This window comes from Acinonyx jubatus, chromosome C1, assembly GCF_027475565.1.
Source record: "Acinonyx jubatus isolate Ajub_Pintada_27869175 chromosome C1, VMU_Ajub_asm_v1.0, whole genome shotgun sequence".
NCBI classification, from domain to species: domain Eukaryota; kingdom Metazoa; phylum Chordata; class Mammalia; order Carnivora; family Felidae; genus Acinonyx; species Acinonyx jubatus.
In genome coordinates, this window is record NC_069381.1 from 163,085,115 (window position 1) to 163,102,865 (window position 17,751).

Below are 17,751 nucleotides of genomic sequence, written 5' to 3' on the forward strand. Positions count from 1 at the left end.
TACTCACATCATTTAAGGAAATGATTAACTGCCACCCCCCTTTGACGGCAGTCAGTTGGGTGGTCAGTTGCACAGCCTAAGGTCCCCACAGTGATGGATTAGCTGGCTGTCATGGTGGCCCACACTGGCACACCAGGACAAAGTTCAGATTATTTTGTTCCCTTTTTAGAGAGGAGATTGCACTATCCAGATACAGTGACAGTTTGGCAGAGGCCCAGAGCAAAATGTGTTTTGTGATTCTACATTGCAGTGAGGAGTGTCTAGTGGTAGGAGGAGAAAGGGGGGCTGTGAATTTAGAAGCGGATGCTATACCCACCAGCTGCTACTTAAATGAGGGCAGGCAAAAGAGAACACCTTAACATATATATATACACACACATATATATATTTATTTAAAGAAGCAACTTAAAAGTACTCAAATTGTTACATGATAGTATTCTAGAAGTTGTCTTATGAATACCTCAATTCATATTAGCTTGGAGGACAGATTAAATTTATACAGATAATAAGGCAGGTTATATCTTGAAAACTAGGGTTTGGGAGAGGATGTGGCAACCCAGGTTGAGAATCAGGTAGAGTATCTTATTACACAGAATCCTTTTTTTTTTTTAATTTATTTATTTTTGAGAGGGAGAGAGGAGAGAGAGAGAGGGAGAACCTGTGAAGGAGCAGGGGAGGGGCAGAGAGAGAAAATCGCAAGAAGGCACTGTGCTGTCAGCTTGAACTCACGAACCGTGAGAACATGACCTGAGCCGAAATCAAGAGTCCGACACTTAACTGACTGAGCCACCCAGGTGACCCTAGAATCCGTTTTTATTGGCCTCTGGTAGCATGCTTATGAAATGCCTAGGCTCAGTGTGAGATATTTGGGGAGTAGTGGGATATAATTACAGAACCAGGATTCTTTGGTTCCTGCTGTCCTTTGGTTAGTTTGGAAGAGACAGTAAGCCTCTGGAAACACAAATCTATGCATTTTCTTGACCCAAAGCCTTTATGTCTTCCCCCTTGTACTTAGTTAAGTCTCCCATTTCATTATTTATTAAAATCTTTATCAGAGGGCAAGAGGAAGGGAAAGTAGGGTTCAAACTGCTTCCTTTCTCATGTATATTTTTTCCCCAAACTCAGGACCACTAGATAGTATCTCTTCTCTTAGAGCAATAAAAACTTTGTTTTTTAATTAATTATGATTTTATTGCAGAAATAACTGAATAAGTTTCTGTGTTGACAGTTTTATTTTTAAAAATTAAGTTGGGTTCTCTGCTACATTCAGAAATACACGTAATTTCACTAGCATAGCAAATAGGAATGTTAGTAAATTGTTGATGGGGGGAATGAAGTAGTCCATATCAAAGCTGTGTGTGCCCCTTCATTTTAAAATTTGGAGTTGGCTGTTGGTTTTAAGTTAATTTTATTTTACTTTAATGTATTGCCTGAATAGTTAAAAAAAAATAAAATCGTAGTAAGAGACTTAGGATCAAAAACAGTAGTCCCTCATCCTTCCCCTTTCCTGATTCCCAAAGGCACCTAATCTTTTCCTAATTTGGTAATTATTTTCTACCATATTTCTATATAGTATGTACATATTATTAGCACTTGGTTAGTCATTAAGTGCCTATACAGTCCTTCCTATGTGCCGACACTCTCCTAAGAACTCTACAACTGTTTAACTGACTTAATTCGCATCACAGCCGTGTGAGGTAGAAACCACAGTTATCCCCAGGTAAGAAGAAACAGAGGCACAGAGAAGCTACGTAATGTGCCTAGGGACTTAGAGCTAGTACGTGGCAGAGGCGGGCCAACTCCCAGCATACAGGTGCCAGAGTTTGCTCTTAAACACTGATGTCTTGTGATGGGTGAGAATTATCTTCACACGTACTCTCTTCCCTCCCCCACACTCACAATGCAATCCAGATACAGCGCTTTCCTGATCTGCACTCTATTCATAGACACTGCTGAGCCAACTAGGATCTGGGGCTTGTTTCCCTTCTGATGTGAATGTTTTTATTTCCTGGAGTGAAGATTTCTTTGAATATCTGAGTCTTCTCACATCCTACACAGCTCTCCAAAGGGGCACACCATTTCTTAGATGCCTTCCCGTCCTGGGGACACCCTGTGGTGGCCTGGTCCTGCTCTGTGGTCTGGATTCTCTGTCTGCTGCCAGCTTTTCTCTCCCAGGGTTGACCTCCAGGCTCTTGCATCCCACATCTCTGTCCTTCATTTCCCCCCTCATTTCGCAGGAGCACACCTGCCAGTGGCGTCGTGAGAAAGGGTATTAACTTTTCAACACTGGGGGAGTGAATTAACTTTTGAGGCTTTGCAGGACTGAAAATGTCTTCATTCAGTTGTTAGCCTCCCCTACAATTCTGGGTTGCAACATTTCCACTCAGAATGTTGAAAGACTGCTCTATGAAAGACTGTTCTAACTTCTGAAGCCGTTTCTGAGAAGTATATGCAGTTCTTATTCCTAACACTGTATGCTATTTGATTTCCTCTCTCTTAGAATCCTCTCTCTATCCCTAGGGTTTTGGCAATTTCTCAAAGGTATGCTTTGGTTTGGGACTTTTCCCCCATCATTTGGCTTGGTAACGCTTTTCCAACATGGAAGCTCAGTTTCTTCAGTACAATATTTTTGTAATCTTTCTAAAAAATAGTTTTCTTTTTACTGTTGTGCCCTCTTGAATGGAACTCCAATTGAATATTGGACTTCCTGTATTGATTCTTTTATTTTCTTGCCTCTTCTTTCCCACAGTTCCCCCCTCTTTCCAGGAATAATAATATTTTTAATTTGTAAGCATTTTCTTGCCTGTTGCTCCTTTTCTCATAGCATGCTATTCTTTTCTCATTACAGTCTTTTATATCTTTGAAGATAATTATAATTCCTCTGAAATTCTCTTCTGCTCCTTGTTACCTGTTTCCTCTAAACTCCTTTTCCTCTGTGTTTGCTGGTTTCCCTCAAACACCTGATATCCTTGAGTGTCTACTCATCTAAAAGTATTATAATGTTTGCCACACACCAGTGTTTGGGGGTGGTGTCTGTAGATTTCTGGGCCTTCCCACAAGGTGAGCAGATGGCCAGCTGGTCTTTTGTTGGGAGCCCCAAATGTCAGTATCTAAACTCCTGTTCTGTGGACTTCCCAATCTCTTGCTTGGAAATGGTGTAAACATGGATGTTGACATTATGAGAAAAGAGACTTGTATCTTCTCATCTTTGAGAATGTAGACTTTCACTTAATTCTCTCATTTTTGGGATGTACTTCACCTTAACTTTTCTTTTGCTGGTGTCCCCAAGTCTGGGGTTTAGTTTCTGCAGCAAATATTCTATCTCCTGCATAGGTGAGAAGAGTAGGCCTCTGATTATATGGAGAAGGGGTGGGGACTTAGTGTTTTCATCACCCCCTCCCTCCACTTCACCCCATTTTTGTGTTCTCTAATGCCTCTGGATCCTAAACCTTGATAGGTTCTGGAGGGGATGTTTCTCACGTGTACCACTTCCTCCATCCCCTCACCCCAAAGGCACTTGGGTTAGATCTTCCTTTTCTCTACTAAACTATGAACATCCTCCCTCCATTTTCTGCCCTCATACATTATGGTTCCATGAAAGGTGGGATGTGTATCCATTTCTTGTTCCCTTCCTATTTTGGTGTGATTTTGAAGGGAGAAGGGATATAAAGGTCTTTGTCTGTCATCTCTGTCATCTTGAAACTGTAAGTCAGTTTTGCTGGGTTTGGATCTTGCTAATAATAAGTCCTGAAAGTCTATCAAATATGAAATAATTATCCACAATACTGTGGAAATCAGTGCTGTAAACAATAGAACTGCACTAAAATTTAGAGAGGTTTGCCTGTGAAAATGTTATTGATTAGAATGAGCTGATGAATTAGAACAGTAAGAATAGGGATAATGTTAAAATAAGGTAATTAGATTAGATATTTAATTGGGAGTTGAAACCAAATGCCTCTAATAGGCTCCAGATCAAAGCCCTGAGTCATTTTTAAGCCATCAGTTATCACCCATTATATAAAATGATGGGATATATTTTACTGTGATTTTCTATGCAGCCACTTTCCTCCCCGCCCCTTCCTAGGAATCCACATTGAGCTGTTAAACTATTTGGATCATGGATACTTCTGAGAATTTGATAAAAGTCATGGCCCCTCTTCCCAGAAATTATTCTATAATGTTATGGTATTCAAAGACCATGAAACCCAACTCTAGATCATCAGAGTAAAGAATCCCTGAAGTACAGCACACACACAGTCACACAGAACATATTTACCTCTCTCAACTGTGATACCTGAGTTACTGAAGCAGCACCTATCTCTTGACTGTGATTTAAAGCTGCCTGGTAAATGGTTTCTAGAGAATCATCAGGCTTGAAACGTGTCCACCTGCCAGTAAATGTCCGTTTGCCCCTCCCCCACCCCATCCATCTTCCTTCAAACCGTCTTCATTCAGACCGACACTTACCCATGTCGAGGAGAAAAAGTCAACTGCCTGCTGAGGACGATATACTATCAAAAGAACACAGTGGCAGTGGAAAGTATTATTTAATGTATTTATCCCATGCCTGACTCTATTTTATTCTTTTATTTTCAAATACAATGATATCTTTTCTCTTCCTGACCCAATAATTCTGGGTTTTATTGACCTTTAAATTAATCTATTTTTCTTACCTATATTTCTTCACAGTCCATATAAAAACTGTAAGGCAATGGGTACAATACATCTAAGTAAAGTGACGGTCAATTCATATAGACTTAGTTCTCACATCACCCTTTCCAGAAAAGCCTGTGGCTACTCTCTGAGCAGGCCTCCAATAATAGTCCTCTCTTGGCTTAAAACGTATGCTGAGATAATCCTGCTTCTGGCCACCAAAGCATATAATCAATGGGATCCAAAGAACCCAGAAAATTAGATTGATTCACGGGGTACCCTAAGCTATCCAGTAATTTCCTTTCATCTGGTCACCGTAAAATTTAAACCAGCTAGGATATATGACCATTTCAAAGCTGATCCCATACAACACTAGTGAATGGAGGAATATCATGGGCAGAGAAAAATGACTGTTGCTTTGTGGCTCCGCAGAATCCAAAAAGGCTTAAAAAACAATAGCCATAATATCAACACAATATAGATGGTGCTACAGAGGCTTCATTCACTTAACAAATGTTATTAAGTGCTTATTATGTATCAAGCAACTGGTATATCTGAGAAAAGGCTTGGGGTATTATTAACAACAGCTAACACTTCCATAGTGCAGTGTATGCCAGGCACTGTTCTAAATACTTCAAACACATTAACTCATTTAATCCTTCTAAGAACCGTCTAAGGGAAACACTGTTCTTATCTCCCTCATTTTACAGATGAGGATATTGAGGCACTAAACTACACTGTTAGAATGTAACAGAGGTGGATGAGAGCTCAGGCAACCTGGCTCCCGAGTGTGTTCTCATCCACTGTACTATTCCAGCCACTAGGGTGAGGGTGTGGGTACAGTTATGCAGCTTTTATATATTCTTGTGATGATAGAGTGCTAGGTGACATGGCTCTAAAGAATCAGTTGGTGTGTGCTTTATACCATGAAGGATGTTATTCTTGAATAGTAATAGGTTGATATTGCAGAACCACTGGACATCTTGAGCCTAACATAAGCTCTGGTGCATGAAGATATAACTGATAATAAATAGTGATTTACAAACGAGGGTTGGAGAGAAAAGAGATATAATGGTTTATATGTAACATCCCAACTTTATAAAAATTCTCAATATATGCATAAAAAAAGATTGTAAGTATGTACATCAAAACGTTACCAGTAATGGGATCACAGGTGACTTAAAAATTTTCCTTTGCATCCAAAATTTCCATAAAGAACGTGTGTGTGTGTGTGTGTGTGTGTGTGTGTGTAGGTAAAATATATATATATAACAGTGTGCTCAGCCACCCTGCTGTGTTTCTGGAGAAGGTAGATTACGGACTGCATGCTCCTTGTCATATGTGTGAACTGGCATGGGAATCTGAGAAAGTGATGCCAGAAATTCTGCCTTCACATTTGTTTTTGAACCTTGGGTGTCAGAGATACTGAATGATCAGGGATTTCTTGAGTTCATCCTGTTGATTTCAAGATCTGCCACGTGGCAGACTAAGGAGGGAGGGAGTCCAACGATCTACTAGAAATTCCTAATGGTCACAGAAATTCCAAAGTGAAGGTTCTTGGTTCTGAATGTTCCTCCGTGGATGCTGACAGCCAGGCACAGAAGCAGAGTCCTCAGTGGATTGGCTAAGGTTGAGGGAGAGTGTGATGGGTTTTTGTAGTCTTTCTTCTTCCCTTCATCCTTGTCTCTTCGGGGTAAGAAGAGCAATGAGGCCTGCTCAGACCATTCCAAGGGGTTTTGATGAACATGGTTTTTCAAGGAAGTGCCCTTCTCGAAGAATCTGCACACACCATATCCCTAATTTGTGTCATGTCTCAACGGACCTACAGATGACTTCAACTTGGAAGTGATGTGAGCTTAGGGCTGAAACGCAGCATTTAAAGAAACAACATTTAATTTCTGGTTTTCTTAATTTCTGGTGTGCAGAGTGTTGCAGGGTCACTGTCTGGGGTCTTTGTTTGGTACAGTATTAAAATCAAATTTGTTTTAGCCAAAGAGCACTCTTTGAGGGCTTCATTGTAAATGCCACATCCAGGATGCTCATGTCTATCTGTGAAACTTAGATCTGCGAACAAGAATCAGAGGTGCTATGAGAAGGGTGCCTTCAGTCACCCTCCCAACTGAGCACACACCCCAGTGTGGGTGGAACAGCGTCATGAGAGTTGTTAAGGCACATGTTTGGGCTCCATGGGCATGTACAGCAAGCCCAGCATGTTTCCCTTTGGGGCTCTGTTTTGTTTGCTTCAAGAAGGAATGGCTACCTCTCAACATACAAATCCAAGGGGCAGGCTGATGGGCATCAACCTATTCAGTTTCTCCAAAGCAATGAGTTTAGGCAGAGGACTTTCTCAAGCTTTAAGGTGGAAGCAGATTTCAATTACTTACCAAGAGCGCTTACAAACTAACGGATGCTACTTGATGCCATATCCTACCTTCTTTTAAAAATAGAATCCTATTGGGGTGCCTGGGTGGCTCAGTCGGTTAAGCGTCCGACTTTGGCTCTGGTCATGATCTCGCAGTTTGTGAGTTCGAGCCCTGCATGGGGCTCTGTGTTGACAGCTCAGAGCCTGGAGCCTGTTTCAGATTCTGTGTCTCCCTCTCTCTCTGCCCCTCCCCCGCTTGCACTCTGTCTCTCTCAAATATATATAAACGTAAAAAAAAAAAAATTAAAAAAAAAAAAGAATCCTACCTTTGTCAACGAGGGAGAGAACAGGTGTTAATAGCCACAATCCTCTACTGGGGAAAAAACCCTACTTCACAAACCAGAGCATCTAGATTTAATGGTTATACCCCTCTGGTATTTATAGTAATATTTACCATAATATTTACAGTATGCTGAGCTGAAAAAGAGGCACTTCAGTCCTATTTTTGAGGTCCAGAGACCAGAACCTTTCCAGCTGTTAGGGGACCAACATCCAGCACTATGTTTATGTATCTCTTTAACCAAAGCATGTAATGTTACACAAACCAGTTGTAGTTTGCCTAATTATCCATGGGAGTGGGGTAGTTTGATCAAATTTGCTTCTCTTTTTTCTCAAGATGAATGCAGCCAAATACTGATTAAGTCTACAATGACCCTTCCCTTACCAAGCTAAGAGTTGGGAAAACCTTACAGTCTATATTTAAATACTTTCTGTTGAATACTTTCTGTTACAAGCAGAAGCCTCCGAAGGCACTTTTCATCAAACTGTAAAACCTAAGTCATGTTTTGGACATACCGTGACTCTTAACCTAAAATAATGTGGCAAATGTTTGCTCATGTAAGTCTGAGAAAGGCAAAACTTAGTGGTCTGTCTGGTGTAATTACGTGTGTTGAGAAAAACGCTTGGTGCATGAAAAGAAACTGGGTTGATTTTAATAAATTTTATTGGGTTATTTTTTAACCACTTCCAAGACTTAATTTTTAATCTACTTACCACCATAATTTAAATAATTTATTTTGGCACGTTAAAAGCATACACAGACTAGAATACTATGATGACCCCCCACACATTCATTATCTAACTTCAACAGGATCCATGGTTTGCTGGTCTTGTTTCACCTCCCTGTTCACATGTATTGTTTTGTTGGTTTGTGTGCTAGAGTCTTTTAAAGCAAACCTCCAGCATGTGTCAACACACTTTGTTTCATTCTCAAGAAGATCTGATGTAGTCAAAAACTGGCCAAACACCTCTGCTCTCATACTTTGATAAAATGTGTAAAAAGATATACAAATGGTATAATTATGGGAATTTTCAGGTAGGTATCTTAACAAGGCTTGAAAAAAAAACCCAGTTTCTACTTCAATTTAGATAATATAAGAAATATATCTGCATGCATGCAGCACACATTGTATTTCAAGAAGAAACAAGAAAAAGCATATTTGATTCTTAAGGACTTAGCTTTCAACACTAAAAATATATGTGCTTTGCAATATTTTGAGGGCAGAAATTTTTTTTTGTTCCTGTTTGGGAAGATAGTTTATAGTTTATGATAAATTACTACTGAACTGAATATAATACAACATGTGGTTTGTGAGTACAGAAAATGAGGCCGATTACTTGGCAAACATTAATTGTGCAGAGATAGACCTCTCCGAGTACAAGAGGCCAGGCTGATGAATTTCAAGAATATGATGGCTCTTTAAAGATTACCCAAATTTGTATTAGCCATCACTGAGCCAAAATTGAACACGGGACTCATGAAGAATTAAAACTTTTTAAAGCTCCCAACTTGACACCCTGAAGTGCCAGTTTTCAGCCCCAAGAAAGTGCCATCACTAAGTTATAAACCGTGGAAAATGGAGGCTGTGATAAACGATCCTGGCTCTGCTGCTGGGTCTCCCTGACCTGGAGGACGCGGCTGGTGTCATAAAACACAAAGCGACAGATTAAGCAGTTTACCAACACCGTAAAAATCTCAAGAATAAATTCCCTTTAATCAAAAATCCTATATTGTAACTAGGCAGCCCCAACCCTGAAACCACATTCATTTCCTTACCAGCCTGTGTCCATAAGCAAGAGCTTATATGTTCCCCGAAATGCCGGACGTGATTATGTTCATACACTTTTACAATTTACATGTCCTAAGAAAAATACCCAGCTCTGGCTGATGGTGCGGGAGAATTTATTTTCACTAGAAAGGGAATGACCCATAACTCATGAATGGCAGCGCTTAAAGTGAGTTATGGAGGTTACTCTCCTGTGTGAGGAAATGGATTGGATTATCCTTCTGCCCAATTGTATGTTTGGTTATTAGCACACAGGTTCTTAATTATGTGTGGCTTTGCCTTTTCCCTTTTATAAAATAAATGTGGATAAAGGGAATGTCAACTAGAAGCATGGAGTGCCTAATTGGGGCTCTCAGAGGTGGCCAGAGAGAATAAAAATAGAAATGTTCTTAAATGATTAAAAAGCAGGAGTCATAAATGTAATTTAAACAGTATTCAAATTGATTAGCTCCATAGTTAATTTATAGTGCCCAGTACTGATAATCTGCAAATACACTGAAAATCACTCTTTTCTTAAATTAAATATTTACCATCTTTTAAAGTTACACTGGAAGTCAAGACATACCTACATGAAGATTAAAGAACTGGCTTTTCTAACATGCAGATTTTATTGCATTATTATGATAATGCTACCATTTATTTTAAGGTAGGTAGAGTAGTTACTACTTACATTGAAAAGGAAATACAATGATGTTTGATAATTATAAACATGATTATTGTTTGTCACTTTATTATACACAGTTACAGAACAAAACAGGTCTTTGTACCTCACAATGTTACGATCTACAAAGAAATTAGATTCCTGTTGAGACTGGGATTCTGGTTACTTAGTGAAAACAATTTTATTCAAAAATTAAATTGGTTCTAAAAAAATTTAATTGGTTCTGTCCTTCTTGGGAGGTTGGGGGTGGTGGGGTGGTGGGGAGGAGAGTTCTAATTGTGCTTCTCAGATCTCCTTCCAGAATAAATTTTCTATCTCAAAAATCAAGGACTTCTCTGAAAATGGCAGACAGCAGACAGCACATTATCCTCAAGCTGGTGAATAGGACGGATTTTTCTCCCTAAACGTCCCTTCTGCTTTCTAGTTTGAATGATCAATAAAATGCCTTGGCTTATCTCTGAAAATAACCTTGTTGACAACACAAATATGGACTTAAACACGCTACCTCCACATTTAAGATTTAAGAAGCCCCCAGTAAATGTCAGGGGGTGTCAATGTGTTTGCTGTGATACTTGGTTATTATTAGTGTTTAACTGCAATCCCCCACCAGCGCCACACTGCCAGCAGCACCATAAATTTTAATGTGAAGATGTGCTCTTCTCTTTTCATATCCAGTGAATTCTGCAGGATCATAATATTCTATATGAACCCTAGCTGAACCTTAGTGTGATATGAAGGAAAAACAAGATTTCTAACAGTGATAGTTGTTCATCGTTTTATAGTTTTTTAAAAAACTGGACACTAAGCAACATGAATAATATCACTCTCAACTAAATCCACTCATTCAAATGAATCTCTATTGAGCCCTACAGGATGCAGGGCATGGCCCAAAGTGCTAATGAGTACATTTATGGGATAGTAAAGAACACTGACTCTTAAGGAAACCTTTTTCTCCCCCTGCCCCTGGAGAATCTGTCAGAACTCATACATCATTTATAAAACCAAAAAATGTCTCTGCAACCTTAGCACCACCACATACCTTTTATTTTATAGAATACAAACAAAAGCACAGCCATTTTCTTTATCTGGTCTGCATGTTAATATAAGAAATGCATTCTCATCTTTCATTATGTATGTGCTTAATGGAATATTTATTCTACAAGCTTCCACAAACAAAGAGAATTTGTATAATTATTCTTGATCTGCAGGTTTTTATTCCTTGTTTTAACCACAAATAGTAGCTGACACTACATGCTGTATTTATTCAAGGAATCCAAAATATTTGGTAAATCTTAACTATATAAACATCTCTTTAGAAGCAAAGAATAATATTGAAGCTTTCATTTCAAAATTTGGAATTTCAGGCCAGAGGCATGGAATAAATTAGGAAATCATTAGTAGGGTTCCCAGTGAGCTAAATTTCCACCCTTTTACATCAAATCGCCTATTCTTCAAAGTGGTCCATTCTTTTTTTTCTCCCCTGCCAAAGGAACAAAACCTATTCGTTACCTAGACATGCGGTTGGATACTTTTGCAAAATGTAATTCTGAGTCAGTAAGTTTATTTTTCATATTCAAAATGACTTCAGGGTTAAAGGTTTGGAAGCTGCTGCGTATATTTACAATTTGCTTGTCCTGTTGTACATGGTGTCATAATTTGCTCAGCAATGATACAGGACTATGCATCTTCCCACTCTCAGAGACAATGGGCTTAGAAAAATACACACACACCCACAGATGTAAGGTCGCATGTATTATTCCTGCTAACAGCTGGGTGGGCAAGGCAGTCAGAATACAGCTCATCCTGATAGGAGGGGCTCTTTTTGGACACACTGGTTCTGTTGGTGTCTCTTTAAAGAAAAGAGTGCTGCAGTGTGTGCCTTATTATCTCTTGTCCTAGAAGAAAAGAAATACTTTGAGGGAAGGTTGGGAAGGTTTTTTCCCTCTTCTTTCCTGGCAACTGGCTGGGAAACTTTGCCTTGGAGCGCCATCTAGAGGAAAACTTAGCATATTGCGCCATGCTCTTCTGGCTTTGGGACTCAGGCCAAATCCAGTGGTGGGTGCGTGGTGATTTTTTTTTTTTTTTTTTTATATTAAGAGAGTATCTTGTTTCTAATTCAACACATGGAAATGCAATATGAGATAACTCAAATGCAAATACAATCACCGATGAGAACAAAACAGCGAAAGCTCCTAACGGTCTTCAGGAGTGTGAGGAGGTTATCATTTTGCCATAGGCTGAGGTTGTATTACAGAAATTAGAATTGATGAGTAAATTAAATTCACCCTTTTCGTCACTGACCAAGTAATCTTTTTTTCATCTCTATAATTATTTTCTTAGTTAAAATATTCTCATTAACCAGGCTGCCCATGGTCAAGTTGAAGAGATGGCTTGTGTTAGGGACAGAAGTTGACATTTTCAACCTATTGTAACCCTTAGTCAAGTTCAGCAAAATTTAATGAGCAGGAAATAATATCTTTTCCAGATGTGGCTTCTCAATTCAACGTGAGGGAGAAAAACTAACATTCACCAATGTATTCTTTTCAAAGTCAGGGTGGGAACGTTAACAGAGAATGCTCCTCTTTTTGAGCTAGCATTAATACAAAAACAAAACTGAAAACCTCTCACACAGTGCTACTCTTCAAGGTTGCTGAGCAGGCTTGCAAAAATAACTATACCCTTGGAATATTCCGGAAGTATGAATACCCCCATTGTAGAGACAGAGTTTGAGAGTTCTGCTTTCTTCAAGTTGTTGAAAAGGATCCAGATTGTCTGTATTTTGGAAACATTTACTGAAGAAAACTTGTATGTATTTCCTTCTACTCCTAAGTGTCCTCCTCGACGCCATTGCTCTTGCTAACTTCCCCCATCCCAACTATTTTAAGGCTTGTCATAGAAGTCTGTTTCTATCTTTGACATCTCTAACTCACAGTATCAAGGCCATTCCTTTTTTCCTTCATTGAACAAGGCTCCTGCTTACTTATTTTTGGCAATCCGCCATAAATCCAGAGGTTCTCCAAAATAACACGTTAATTTCTTTATTGGATGTCTTCTGTGAGCTAGACACATAAACTCTGCACACAGAAAATTATTCTTTGTCTATCGAGATCTGATACGGAAAAGCAAGATGAAAGTGGTTAATTTATTTTTCTTAAAGCAACATTGGTCCCCAAGCAATTAAGGCTAATAGTTCAAAGCATCTTCCTCCCTCATTTGACTGACCAACTACTTTTATGGGGTACATTACAGAAGAACAGGGCCAGTCCAGTTTTTCTAGGCCAATCTGCTAGTCCTTAAGCAGTTGAGGACCCCAAAACAAGTTCTCAAGTATAAAAGTGAAGACATTTTGGTCCCATCTTTTCATGCTATATGCACACTTGAGTTCAAGTTGATCTAACACACATCTGTTGAAAACGTTCCAAGTGCATGATTGCATGCAAAATGCTGGTGAGGCCCTCAATAAACAAATGTTGGGCAAGCAAGTAAATGTTGAAAGAATAAGAAATTGTCTCTTTAGTTTCAAGCTGCTGATTCTATAGCATGAGAATGAGAGATCTGTGACTTAAAACACACAGCAGAAAGACATGTTGTACTAGACAAAGTGCAGAGACAGAAGTAATTATTGATGTTTGGGGAGAAAGGGGAAGACTTTGGGGAAAAACTGGCATTAGATCAATGCCTTAGCGGAGGAGTAAAATTTTAATAGGCAGAGAACGGGGCAGAGCACTTCATAAGGAAGGTGCAGACGGTCCTTATTCATCTGGCCAAAGGAAAATGTATGTCATTTGGAGTTCCCTATCTTGGGTTTCAATTTTAGTGTGGTTACAAAGATGGAAGCTACTTAAATTTATGTTATAATAATCTGAAACTTGTGTTCTATTTTATACGGTAAATATGTTAATACACATACACATATAGAGTCAGCAGCTTGAAAGTAAACATATATGTTTACATGTAAATACTTATGTTTTGCCATCTTCCCTGGCATTCTCTCAGGACTTCCATGTGCCTGTGGGTAATGCTCACACACCCCTACTATGGCTTTCCACCAGCCTAGAGAGTCTTACCTAGTGATCTCTTTGTTCTGTTACTCATACCCATATCCTCTGCAAAAAGATTACTTTGAAAATCCAAGCACTTCTTTTGTAAAAAGAACCAGTTTCCCGAGATAAAACATTGAAAAGAGACTCAAGCAATCATTCCAAGACTACACCTGCTTCAAGGTGTCAGTGATTTTACAGTTTTAAAGTTCAGAAATTGTTGTGAAATATATACTCCCATAACCAGGGCAGGTAAGTTCTAGTGTAAAATAAATCATATGGCAATTTGTCAGAGAAATTGAAATATGAAGGAGAAGGCTGTAGGTCCATACAAATGACAGATGACCTTCCACCACCACTGAACACACTTACTGTTAACATTGCAAACATCAGCTGGCACACATTGAAGGCGTGTCTCCAGTTGTGGTACAGAACCATTCGATAATTTTTCCTCACTGTCAACAGCCACCTACATAGTGTCTGAAATGGGAAGGGAGAGGTTGTATCAGGCAGTTGTATGTGTCTCCAGTGGGCTGTCATCAAAACGATGCCTTCTGTCTGAGTGATCTTCAACAACCAAAGTCCTCCCACAAAGCTCCCATGATTCTCATGGCAATCCCATGAGGTGTGCAGGCTGAGTATTATCACACTCAGTTTGGGAAACCTGGCTACCATGTTGTCCCATGTACACTCCTGGGGTCACCCAACATGGAACATCTTACCTCATAGTCAATTTTAAATTTCTGTACCATCCCCAGCTCCATGAACATCCGCAGGGCAGCTGTGATCATGGCGTCAACATCAAGAGAAAAGTCATCAAAATGTATGTCATCGATGGCAAGTTCTGACACCAGAGGGATGTTGGCTGCCTACAAAACAGAAGACATAAGTCAAGCCAAGTTCACCAGCTTTTCCAAAACCCTCATCTTGCTCTCCTTTCCTGCTTATCAGACATGCGACATAAATCAGACCTGACCTGCACTTACACTCTGATACAGCTAAACTCTGAGCTGGAAATGTCTTTTGTTTCTGAACTGCAAATGCCCCAAGCAAATGAAGAGGGTGGGAGGGGGGAAGGAAGCTAATCTGAAGAAAAAATATACACACTGGATCTAGTCTGCAGAATTTAGAATACAAAGCTGCCTAGTTTACTGAAACTGCAGCCATACAATATATACTGATGCATATTACAAAGCACTAAATGCAAGAAACATCTGGGCAGCCAGCAGCTGTGAATATTAATTGCTGCTATTCAGAGGAGGACATGGGAATACACTGCTTTGCCTTGTTTCTTGTATTCTTAAATCCTTGTTTCTTGTATCCTTATATCCTGTAGCTGTGCACATGCGCTTTGTTACCATGTGTTCTGTATATTCAGAAGGATGAAAAGGATCAGACATCACATCTCTGGCACAAAATGTTCTCTTAATAAAATATAATTGTTTGGAGGATCAGCACAAGCATATGTTTCATCAAAAGAATAAATTTACAATATCATTTAGTTTCATTCTATATCAACATCACAACGTTAATTACAATACTGGTCATACGTATTCAGGGTTTTCAAAACACTCACATTAGGCAGCTGTCAATCAGTTGCCCCACACAAATTTAAAGGGAAGAAAAAATCCTTGGGGATCATTTTCATGCTGATTTCATTGAGTTTAACCATATCCTTTGGGCCACTCTTGGTAAGGGAATCATTTCCACCTTTTCAGGTTATCAGAGACATTCTGGATTCATATTTCTAGTCTAATTGCTGGGTATAAATTATGCAAGGGGTAATCTGTACCCTGGGATTATTTTGGCTGAGCAATGAAATCCAACTCTGGACATTCTAAACATTCTGGAACTTCCTTCCCAACTGCATGCTCCTCCATAACAGCTTACATTTCTAGATTAAAATCTAAACACTGGTTATTCCCCACAACACAGAAGAACAATAATAAATACAGTACAGTATTATCTATATGCACATGGTTGTACGATAGGCATCTAGAACTTTTTCATCTTGTGTGATTGAAACTCTGCACCCGATAAACAACTCCCCATCTTCTCTCCTCTCAGGCCTCTGGCAGTCACCATCTTATTTTCTGTTTCTATGAGTTTGATTACTATAGATACCTCATATAAGTGGGATCATGTAGCATTTGTCTTTCAGTGATTGGCTTATTTCACTTAAGCATAATTTCTTCAAAGTTCATTCATGCTGTACCATATGAGAGCATTTCCTTCTTTTTTACGGCTAATATTCCACAGTATGTGTATGCAGCTGACCCTCGAACAACATGGGTTTGAGCTGTATGAGTCCATTTCTATGTGTCTTTTTAAAAAAAAAGATTTGTAAATGTTTATTTATTTTTGAGAGAGAGAGACACACACACAGAGTGAGAGTTAGGGAGGGGCAGAGAGAGAGGGAGACACAGAATCTGAAACAGGCTCCAGGCTCCAAGCTGTCAGCACAGAGCCTGACATGGGGCTCGAACCCATGAATCATGAGATCATGACTTGAGCCAAAGCCGTACGCTTAACTGACTGAGCCATCCAGGCACCCCTGTATGTGTCTTTTTTCAATAAGTAAGGCATAGTACTGTAAATGTATTTTCTCTTTCTTTGATCCTCTTTAAAAAAATTATTTTTTAGTTTATTTATTTTTAGAGAGAGAGAGTGTGTGTGCAAACAGGGGAAGGATAGAGAGAGAGGGCCAGAAAGAATCCCAAGTAGGCTCCACGCTGTCAGCACAGAGCCTGATACAGGTATGATCTGAGCCAAGATCAAGAGTCAGATGCCCCTTTCTTATGATTTTCTTAACAAAATTGTAAGAATACAGTACCTAATAAATACAATATACAAAGTATGTTTAACCGACTCTTTATGGTCAACAATAGGCTATTAGCAGTTATGTTTTTGGGAAGTCAAAAGTTTCATGCATTATTTTGACTGCATGGGGGTTGGTGCCCCTAACCCCCATGTTATTCAAGGTTCAACTGTAATACATTTTCTTTATCCATTTATTTGCTGATGGTTTAGTCTCTGTCTCAATCAGCTTATCTTTTGAGCAATCATTTTCATATATTAGAGGCTTTAGAGTGTTAGAGGTTTTCCTTAGCTATGTGGTCATCTTTGAATTTCAGTTTACAAGTCAGGCTCTATAGCTCCTGTTAGAGCTTCTGCTGCCTTCTCTGGAGGGGGAGTCTAACTGACCTGTTTCCTTGGGAAAGCCACCAAATGCGGGTACCTTTAGAGCTTTGCTCTTTAGCTACTCAGATTCCCCAGAGAAGAATCTTGTGGGTGGAGCCTGGCTGGGAAGGGGGTTGGGGGAAGAGCCTCAGCATGGGTTCCTAGCTTTTCATTCAACAGTGTCTTCAGCATGCACTCCTACCCTCAAGCTCCATGCTGGTGTCTTCTGAACCCCAAGAGCAGCTATTATACCATCTTAAGCCAACACAGCTCCCAGTGTTTATGAAGTGGAGGTGTGAGGCAAAGGATCTGGAGATGTCACTGCTTCTTAGAGTCCCTGTTTTCCTGTACATAGCCCCACCTTCATCCCCACTTCCAAAGGTACTTAATTAGCCAGTTGTGGAGCTATCTAAGAGGGGCTCTGTGGTATAAATTGGTTTGCTTCTCAGCTTTTCCCATTGCTGGTTTATTTTGGCTTTCTTGGGTTTGCTAAATTACTTAATACTCATCCATCTTTTTTCTAGCTTTCGAAATTTTGGTATTGTCCAGTCCTCTCCTAATTTCTTTGCTTTTGAGAATTTATGCCTTAAAAAAAATCCCTTTATTGTTTTTTAGTGGGGCCCGAGGAAGGAACAGAAGAAAATGAGTTTATTCTACCATTGTCCAAAAATTATTGGAATTATGTTTATTAAATGATGCCTTAAATGATCAGCCTGGAGAACTCAGAAG

At 39.4% G+C, this 17,751-nt stretch overlaps 1 protein-coding gene across 5 annotated transcripts in view; it reads right to left on the minus strand.

Annotated features, from left to right (window-relative positions):
• The window catches only part of PDE11A (phosphodiesterase 11A), a 406,615-nt gene that overhangs the window by 74,985 nt on the left and 313,879 nt on the right, over window positions 1–17,751 (minus strand). For all 5 annotated transcript variants that reach the window (XR_003418780.2, XM_053215318.1, XM_053215319.1 and 2 more), the window contains exons 11-12: window positions 14,565–14,711; window positions 14,215–14,322 (exon numbers count right to left, since the gene is read on the minus strand). Coding sequence is in view for 4 of the 5 variants with exons in the window: in XM_053215318.1 (XP_053071293.1) it covers window positions 14,215–14,322; window positions 14,565–14,711 (255 nt within the window). In the remaining variant the exon portion in view is untranslated. The remainder of the gene's footprint in view (window positions 1–14,214; window positions 14,323–14,564; window positions 14,712–17,751) is intronic.